The 10,143-nt window shown below is 47.9% G+C and overlaps 1 protein-coding gene across 2 annotated transcripts; it reads left to right on the forward strand.

Moving 5' to 3' along the window:
• The first annotated feature begins 4,230 nt into the window (after positions 1–4,230).
• On the forward strand, positions 4,231–10,143 carry LOC135376845 (zinc finger protein 493-like). Of its 2 annotated transcripts, XR_010417888.1 has the most exons (3): positions 4,231–4,379; positions 6,427–9,875; positions 9,956–10,143. XR_010417888.1 is itself a non-coding variant. In XM_064609298.1 (2 exons), the coding sequence occupies exons 1-2, from the start codon at positions 4,241–4,243 to the stop codon at positions 9,765–9,767; spliced, it is 3,480 nt and encodes a 1,159-aa protein (XP_064465368.1). In that variant the 5' UTR covers positions 4,231–4,240; the 3' UTR covers positions 9,768–10,143. The 2 variants fall into 2 exon arrangements, 1 of the variants encoding a protein (XP_064465368.1); XM_064609298.1 differs by having other exon boundaries at positions 6,427–10,143.

Genomic DNA, 10,143 nt, shown 5'->3' on the forward strand with positions numbered 1-10,143 from the left:
AAGCGCGACCTCATCCGGCAAAAATCAGCCACAGCGTCGAGTGACAAGCCATACAGGAGCATTCTATATGTTCCGCAAACTTCAGGCAGATCACAAATCTGCCCCTTTGTGTGGGGGCTTTTATGGGCGTGAAGCCATACAATTGCAACTTCTGTCCTGCAGAGTTCAGCCACTGTACACACACACAGACAAGCCATAGAACAAGCTGCTAACAGAGCCGGAGCTAGTTCAGCCAGTACATGACTGCGTGGTTTCACAAGTAGCCACGAGGTGCCTGGGATAGCAACAGTACAAGTGTGGAGACTGTGTACGCAAGAAAGAGGCCACCCAAGGATCAATTCTGTTGTCCTGAGTGCGGAGGCCTGAAGAAGCACGTGGTCATACGCAGAGGGTGGAAGGCTGTACAGACGCAGTTTGTATCCCACATCATTTTATTTCTGTCCGATGTTGTGAAACTCACTTGCATGAACGGACTGAGGTTGAAAAAGGTTTGGACTGGTGTAGGATTGGGTGGTGATGCATGTGAAATATCAGGAAACCCAGCATCAGGGGAACAATATCTATGGAGGGATCACAGTGAGGAAATCCTGTGTGTCAAGAGAGATTAAAAGCAGTCGCGATGTTTGGTGTGTCATGTACCATTAGTGTTATAGGCAATGTGCGACAAACTGGTGGTGCCATGATGTGACCTGTAGAGAAACTATCTTGCGTGATAGCCGCTGGGTCTCCAGCTTTGTTTGCGTGTGAAGTGCGAGCGTCTTTTCCTTACCACACTGGAACTGATGCATCGCTAAGTCTGCAAGCACCTGAAAGAACTTAATTAGAGAAGCGATGTTTCGTTTTTCGTGATTTCTAAGCTTCCAATCGGGGCTCGGAACCGTTATTTTCTGGGGTTCGGTTCAAGTTCTGGTTCAAGGTTATTGGTTTGGTTTGGGTTCAGTGCAACCAAAATACTGGTTTGAACCGATATTAGTCGGTTCGAACCGACTTACCTGTGCTGTTCTAGTCAGTGTAATCGTTCCTGGTTGGCTATCACCGTTGGAGACACGATCCTGATTGGCCGACTCTTAGTAGTTAACATCACGTCGACAAATATGCAGGCTTTCTTCATTGATTCATTTCACATACTTCATACTTCATTTCACATTGATTTGTTATATAGCACGGAGCGTCCTAAAAACAGGTCCCAGCGTACGTCTAAGTTTTGGGTGCATGAACTCGTTTTTGAAACAACCTGAGCAAGGGCCCAATACCAAATTTTCCTGTCTCCCGTTCCACCTCACTCACTCAACCAGCTCATTTGATGGCCAAAAGTCGCGACGAAAGTTTTAAATGTTGTACCGCAACTATTTCTTTATTAAATGCGTTAGAATTGGGAGTGTCAAAATGGGAAAAGCTGTATGTATGTATGTGTGTCTGTCCATGTGTGAGTTGGTGAAGCCCCACTGAGAAAGTGGAATAAGTGGATATGCAAAGCAAAGGGGATACAAGGGGGTAAATATAAATGGAGGCAAATTATTTGAAATTGAGGTAGTCAAAAGTAATTAAGAGTAACAGGCCAGAGTGATCGAAGGTGATTGTGGGAATTAAAACCAAAAGTTTTGTTTAAAGGTAATTAATGTAAGATATATGTAATTAAGGGATAAGATTAAATGAAACTGAAGAATACTGTAGGTGACCCGAGGTTTTAACAGAGCTAATGAAGGGCAGTTAAAGGTAATTAAAAGGGAATTGAGCGTAATTATGGATGTAAACTTAAATGTAATTCAGGGAATTCAAAATTTCCTCATTTAAGCTGTCGATATCAAAATTAATTAAAGGAGAATTGAAAGTAACCGAGGGGAATTAAAGGTTAATTAAATGGACTTGCATATAGTAATTGAAAGTGCCAAATCAGAAATGAAGCAATGGCTAGAGGTGGGCAACTGGAAGTGGATGCCCGGAAGTTAAATATGGCCAAGAAAAAGCCTGTTAATTTTGCTAGCGTATTTCTCTCGCATTAACCGCTAAATTCGCTAGTCAATTTATTTTGTTATTTATAAATACTGTTGGCCCTTGACGGGCCATAACTGGAGAGATGCAATCCTCGCATATTCACTACGGTAAGATTTAAGTACAATAGCTACAGTGTCAAACGCAAAGTCAAGAGAAGACCTGCAGTTCCTGCATACGCCAAGAACACTCAACCGTGCAATGTAGAAGAGAAGAAACAGCAAGGGAAGACCAAGAAACAAACAAATGAAACATGAATCTTATGGATGCAGTGTTACATACAGCATTCTAATGCCCTAATAAAGACTAGTAAATCGTGTACGTGTTATACACTATTGCAATCTTCTGGAGTACAAACAAAATGTACTAAAAATACTTTTGTCGAATTTCCGTTGCAAGCCTAGACAACCTAACGTTTCTTTTTACAGAATCAGGAAGCCCATGGTGAACTTAGTCTAATACACGGGAAGGCGCAGTCTCTAATTCTATGGTGAGCGCACAAAATCGGCCGCAAAGATGCGATGAGAGGAGGTCATGCCCCTGCCCAAATGATAGAACGAGCATTTAAAAAGCAGGGAAAGGGGAGCTGCTGCTTTTGTTGCTTTTGTTAACACTGATCAGATTATTATTGCGATTTCCTTCCTTGCCTTTTCATTTCCCTTTCCTTTTGTTTTTTGCAGTGTTCTGTCTATCCGTAAAAAAAAACGTTCTGTTAGCTAGGCAAATTTCAAGTTATTGCAATTGAAATTCGACAATAGTATTTTTCAGGGTGTCTACTAACCTGGAAAACAGGGAATTGTCAGGGAATTTGGCCAAAAAGCAGCTGAAGTCAGGGAAAACCACAGAGTAGTGCCGTGATGATGCGGTGCAAATCGCGATCGAGCGCCGACTGGTGGTTGAGAGGCGATACCGCAGGAACGTGACCGTGACTGGCAGATCGCCAGTACGACAACCTCTGAGGCAGAAAACTAGGAAAGCCTCAGTAATACTTAATAAATGGTCCGTTTTATGACGGATCTGTATCAAAACGTTGGAGCAGGCACCAAGTTTCCTTTTGTTTTTCTCAGGGAATTTGCTTGAAATAGTCAGGGAAAACCTAGAAGGGACGGGGTATTTGAACACTGCAGTTTGGTATATATCCTGATTTTTTGATGATGGCAAGCTTAACTACCGCACGAGAGTCGTTGACCGCCTATTTTTCCGTTCTTCCGTTTTCTCATCAACCCCAATTGAAATGATTCGTGAATCACGCCCGTATAAACCTCAACGCACGGTATTGAATAGTCCCAATTTTTTCCCACATGAATCATCGTATATGAGTCCCAGACATCACCCACGTTCACGAGACTTGGCCTGGCAATTGATCCATGAGTCTTATGCTGAACAGGGGTTTTGTTCAGACCCAATTTCCTCATCGCTGAAGAGCATATTTTATACACTGGGTTTAGAACAGGTACCGAGGTGGCCGTCACATGACTAGAATCCATGCAGTGTGGCTTACTTCTCTCCTTTTTTGTTTTCAGGAGCAACAATTGGTATGTGTGACATTAAAGAAGAACCTCGAGAGGAATCTTCACAGGAAGATTCAAACATAGAAGTGAAAACAGAGGCTTACAATGTCGTGCTTTTGGGAGGACAGGAACCGATGGGACACAGATGCGACCCAATATCAGAAGGCAAACCGAAAATGCTTGAGGGGATTTGGCCAACACCAAGTTGAATGGCACGATATGGACAAAAAGTGGCATGCAACGGAAATGCTTTTCAGTTTTTTGTTCGTTTGGTATCAGTTTTCCAGCATGTGTTCTCTAGTATGGAAGATTCTCAAACTAGGCAAAATAGACCTGGAGATCCTTTATACAATTTCATATTACTACAACTATTGCAGGCTTTGGCCGCATAAACAACTGCACATAAGGATGTTTGTGAATGAGAAGATAAGGAACAGTAGATGCAACCAGAGGAATCAAGTGCAAAATAATCCATGGTGCACAGTGTGTCTCCCTTCATGTGCTCCCACAATATTTAGCCCTAACAAACACACTCCACATCTTCTGGTGCTACTGTATTGAAAAGTACAGCGCTAGACAAAATTTTACTAAACACGCTTCGGTGCATTCCTTCTCCAGAGTGATGCCCTAAAACTGGGTTCAGAAAGGCTATATGGGGGTGGACGTCACATGACTTGAAGCATAGTAATGTGGCTTATTCTCTCCTGTTTTGTTTTGCTTCAGGAGCAACACTTGGGATGTGTCACATTAAAGAGGAACACCAAGAGAACTCTTCGAATGAACATCAAATTGTACAAGTGAAGACAGAGCCTTACAATGTTGCACTCTTGGCAGAGAAGGACCAGATGGGACACAGCTGTCTGTCAGCATCAGAGGGTAAGTACAAAGTGCTCAAGGGTACTTATACCCGGGCTGTCATATGGGTGTTCTTCAATGACCATTGAAACCATTGGTAATTGAACTCAAGTTAAGTAATTTTCGTTTCCGTTATCCGTTTCTGATACCAGCTTTTTATTTCGTTTCCGTTACTGTTCCTGGTAATGTAACGGCTGTTGCAGAGCTGCGGGAGGACGGTCCCTGTCAGCTCTCTGTCAGCTCTCTGTCAGCTCTCTGTCAGCTCTATGTCAGCTCTATGTCAGCTCTATGCCAGCTCTATGCCACTGTTTTCCCCCAGTGTGCCACGCGTACACACTGCACAAGTAATTTTATGCTGTTCAGATGCGCACATCTTGCAAGGTTTATAAAGAAGTGCAAGAACATGTCTTCAGTCGGTCTTCTGTCATTCTGAGTCCAGCAACCCAAGATGGGCGTAAAGTTTATCCAGTGTTGCATTCACTGGCAGATGCTCTCAGTAGCAAACAATACTGCCGTAGCCACGGCGAAACGCAGAAAGTAAAAGTAAATAAATATAAAACTCATATGCTGTCATCCAAGTGCTATGGTAGAGTAGAGTGCAGTGCGTGGAGCCTGTTGTGTAAGTCTCATGTCTTGATTCATGTAGGTAGGTAATGTCATGAATGATGCACCCTCGACATCCAGTATTTGGTTCCAGGTTTGGTTTGGTCCAGCGCTTTGGTTCCATGCTGTCGTGCAATATTTAGGGCATTACACGGAATGAAGTAATAAAAATGAAATGAAAAGTCACTGAAATGTCGTCGCACAACAGTATTAGCCATTACCTGAATTCAATACCGGACGATAATTTTCCTTTCCGTTTCTGTTTGCGGTAATTGAGGACAGTGGTACGCGTTTCCATTTCCGTTATCGTTACTATCTCCAATTTCAGTAATACATATACTGTTTCTGTTTCCGTTACCATTACCGTTACATGTCCCTGCTAAAAATTACACAACACTGAGTACAGATGCCAGTGGCTTGTGAAAACAAGGAGCATGGCTTAAATACCGTATTTGCTCGAATGGAAGTCGACCCCTTTTTCCAAGATCGACGATGGAAAGTAGGGGGTCGACTTATAATCGTGATCTGCGCAACCACGTTGCTCTGCGGCCGACGCGCTGGTCACGCGCGTTCGCTTCCTCACATGGAGGGGGAGAGAGAGAGGGAAAGGGGTGAAAGGGATTTGGACGTGTGACAAACGACAGCAATAAAAGCAGTCAAAACGAAAGTTCCTTCTTCCTTTCTCTCCCATGGTTAAAATGCGTCGTTTCTACGCGGCGTCATTGAAGCAATGTGCGATGCTCTTTCCCGATGAATACATCTTTTACTATTTCGTTACCACAGAAGTTTATTTCATTTTCATGAATCTCTAAAGGGGGGGGGGGTGTCGACTAACATTCGGGTAAATACGGTAATTTAGTAAATGCATCTTCCGATAAACGGAACATATTTTCCAGGTTCCTTGAGGTTCCATTTAAAGGGATTCCACCTTTCCTTTTTCTTCAGACACTGCAGTGATTTTCGCAAGTTCCTCATCAATAGGGCCCGGATTTTCGGGCACTTACAGGTGGCGCTCTTCGCTGGCAAAATCATTCTAGGCCAACCAACCTTCAGAACCGTATTGTTTTATCTTCCGATTGGGAGGAATGTTGATACATGAAACGGTGCGCACCCCCTTTCTTAGCTGATCCGGAGACAGAGCAATATCATCTGCGATGATGATTGGCATACTGCGTGCTATGCGGTCAAGAGCGCCCCCGGCTAGGAACGAAGAAAGGAAGGAAACAAAAGGCTCTCACTGTCCCGTATCGAGCTCTGGGCCTTCTGCCTGAAAGCACGACACTTTGCCTCACAGCAAATACCTGGAGGAGAGGAGGGGGCAGTCGCTTTAAACGTAGGACCTCAATAGTGTGCAAGGGAGATAATTTGCTGAGTCGAACACGAACAGCCTGAGGGCAAAGGCAGTGCCATCAGAGGTGCGCCTGTGCTGGTATGCCCACCTAATCTCCAATTTCCGAAATTACAGGAGCAAGAGGAAGCGCTGGTTTGCTCCACATTAACGACCAGCCCAGAGGCACTTGTGATCAAGCATCTTCTGGTTGCACATCTTCAGAGGCACAGTTCAATATCAGCACAATAACCGTTGAAGCGCAGTTCGACAACACTTCACCAGTCACTATGGACAGTCCTCCCATGGAGCAACCTCGAGACCAGAGCAAGCCATGTGCACTTGCGTGCACGTCGAAAGACAGCCGGAGACGTCACATGCTTGCACAGTGTCACAATGAGTCTGAAAAGTGTCCAGCTACTCCATCGGGGGATCAGATGGGAGAGGAGGGTTTTAGGTACGACATCTGTCCCTCTGCATTCTTGCCGTCTGGCAGTGACACGAGTCACGTGTCAAAGCGTACTGACGAGGAGTCATGCAAGTCCGACCACTGTCCTGCACAGTTCCACCAGAGGAGGAGTCTGCGGTGTCACATGCAAACGCACATGAACCAGCAGTTGTACAAGAATGATACCTGCCCTGCAAAGTTCAGCCGTATTGTGCACCGGCGGCTTCGCAAGCGAGCACACACTCGCGAAAAACTATACAAGTGTGATGCCTGCCCGGCAGAGTTCAGCCGGACAATGCACCTACAGCGTCACAAGCGGACACACAGGGGTGAGAAACCGAATAAGTGCGATCTCTGTCCCGCTGAGTTCAGCCAGAGCAAGAGCCTGTTGGATCACAAACTGACGCACATGGGCGAGAAAACACAGAAGTTCAATGTTTGCACTGCGGAGTTCGGTCGGAGAAGGAGCTTCCAGAAGCACAAGTGGACACACACGAGCAAGAAGCCATATAAGTGCGATGCCTGCCCAGCGAAGTTCAGCCATAACGAACATCTCCAGCGTCACAAGCGGACACACACCGGCGAGAAACCATACAAGTGCGATGCCTGCCCAGCAGCGTTCAGTGAGAGAGGGAACCTACAGCAGCACAAGCGGACCCACACGGGCGAGAAGCCATACAAGTGCGATGTCTGCCAAGCGAAGTTCAGCCAGAGCGGGCACCTACAGCGTCACAAGCAGACACACAAAGGCGAGAAACCATATAAGTGCGATCTCTGTCCTGCTGGGTTCAGCAAGAGCAAGAGCCTGTCAGATCACAAACTGACGCACACGGGCGAGAAGCCATACAAGTGCGATGCCTGCCCAGCGAAGTTCAGCCATAACGAACACCTCCAGCGTCACAAGCAGACACACACGGGCGAGAAGCCATACAAGTGCGATGTCTGCCCAGCGAAGTTCAGCCAGAGCGGGCACCTACAGCGTCACAAGCGGACACACAGGAGCGAGAAGCCGTACAAGTGCGATCTCTGTCCTGCTGGGTTCAGCCAGAGCAAGAGCCTGTCGTATCACAAACTGACGCACACAGGCAAGAAAACATACAAGTGCAGTGTTTGTTCTGCAGAGTTTGGTCATAGAGGGAACTTACAGCAGCACAAACTGACACACACGGGCGAGAAGCCATACAAGTGCGATGTCTGCCCAGCGAAGTTCAGCCAGAGCGGGCACCTACAGCGTCACAAGCGGACACACAGGAGCGAGAAGCCGTACAAGTGCGATCTCTGTCCTGCTGGGTTTAGCCAGAGCAAGAGCCTGTCGGATCACAAACTGACGCACACAGGCAAGAAAACATCCAAGTGCAGTGTTTCTTCTGCGGAGTTTGGTCTGAGAGGGAACTTACAGCAGCACAAGTGGACACACACGGGCGAGAAGCCATACAAGTGCGATGCCTGCCCAGCGAAGTTCAGCCATAACGAACATCTCCAGCGTCACAAGCGGACACACACCGGCGAGAAACCATACAAGTGTGATGCCTGCCCAGCGGCGTTCAGTGAGAGAGGGAACCTACAGCAGCACAAGCGGACACACACGGGCGAGAAGCCATACAAGTGTGATGTCTGCCCAGCGAAGTTCAGCCAGAGTGGGCACCTCCAGCGTCACAAGCGGACACACAGGGGCGGGAAACCGTACAAGTGCGATCTCTGTCCTGCTGGGTTCAGCCAGAGCAAGAGCCTGTCGTATCACAAACTGACGCACACAGGCAAGAAAACACCCAAGTGCAGTGTTTCTTCTGCGGAGTTCGGTCAGAGAGGGAACTTTCAGCAGCACAAGCTGACACACATGGGCGAGAAGCCATACAAGTGCGATGCCTGCCCAGCGAAATTCAGCCATAACGAGCATCTCCAGCGTCACAAGCGGACACACACCGGCGAGAAACCATACAAGTGCGATGCCTGCCCAGCGGCGTTCAGTGAGAGAGGGAACCTGCAGCAGCACAAGCGGACACACACGGGCGAGAAGCCATACAAGTGTGATGTCTGCCCAGCGAAATTCAGCCAGAGCGGGCACCTCCAGCGTCACAAGCGGACACACAGGGGCGAGAAATCGTACAAGTGCGATCTCTGTCCTGCTGGGTTCAGCCAGAGCAAGAGCCTGTCGTATCACAAACTGACACACACAGGCAAGAAAACATCCAAGTGCAGTGTTTCTTCTGCGGAGTTCGGTCAGAGAGGGAACTTTCAGCAGCACAAGCTGACACACATGGGCGAGAAGCCATACAAGTGCGATGCCTGCCCAGCGAAATTCAGCCATAACGAGCATCTCCAGCGTCACAAGCGGACACACACCGGCGAGAAACCATACAAGTGCGATGCCTGCCCAGCGGCGTTCAGTGAGAGAGGGAACCTGCAGCAGCACAAGCGGACACACACGGGCGAGAAGCCATACAAGTGTGATGTCTGCCCAGCGAAATTCAGCCAGAGCGGGCACCTCCAGCGTCACAAGCGGACACACAGGGGCGAGAAATCGTACAAGTGCGATCTCTGTCCTGCTGGGTTCAGCCAGAGCAAGAGCCTGTCGTATCACAAACTGACACACACAGGCAAGAAAACATCCAAGTGCAGTGTTTCTTCTGCGGAGTTCGGTCAGAGAGGGAACTTACAGCAGCACAAGCGGACACATACGGGCGAGAAGACATACCAGTGCGATGCATGCCCGGCGGAGTTCAGCCAGAACGGACAGCTCCAGCGTCACAAGCGAACACACACCGGCGAGAAACCATACAGGTGTGGTGCTTGCCCAGCGGAGTTCAGTGAGAGAAGGAGCCTGCAGCAGCACAAGCGGACACACATGGGTGTGAAGCCATACAAGTGCGATGCCCGCCGTGCTGACCTCTGCCTGAGGAGGAACCTACGGCAGCGTAAGCGGACACACACGGGCGAGATGCTATACATGTGTGATGTCTGCCCTGGTAATTTCAGCCTGAGCAGGAACCTACGGCAGCACAAGCGGGCATACACGGGCGAGAAGCCATAAAAGTACGATGTCTGTCCTGCGGAGTTCAGTCAGAGCAGACACCTACAGAGTCACGAGACAGACAGACTCGAAGCCATACAGGAGCATTCCCTGTTCTGCAAACTTGAGGTAGTGCCAAACCTGCAGCGTTACAACTGCATGCAGGTACATGGGTGTGAAGCCCTACAAATGCTACTTCTGTTATGCAGGGATCAGTCACAGGACCAGCAGGCACCAGCCAGCGAACCAAATAGCTGCTGGCCGAGCACGAGCTAGTTAAGCCAGAGCAGGAACCTGTGGCTTCACATGTCTCCACAAGACACTTGAGATTTGAAACTGTGCAAGTACATATGCCATGTACACGCGAAAGAATCCGTCCAATTAAGTGTCACTTCTG

This window comes from Ornithodoros turicata, unplaced genomic scaffold (genome assembly GCF_037126465.1).
Source record: "Ornithodoros turicata isolate Travis unplaced genomic scaffold, ASM3712646v1 ctg00001342.1, whole genome shotgun sequence".
Lineage (NCBI taxonomy): Eukaryota > Metazoa > Arthropoda > Arachnida > Ixodida > Argasidae > Ornithodoros > Ornithodoros turicata.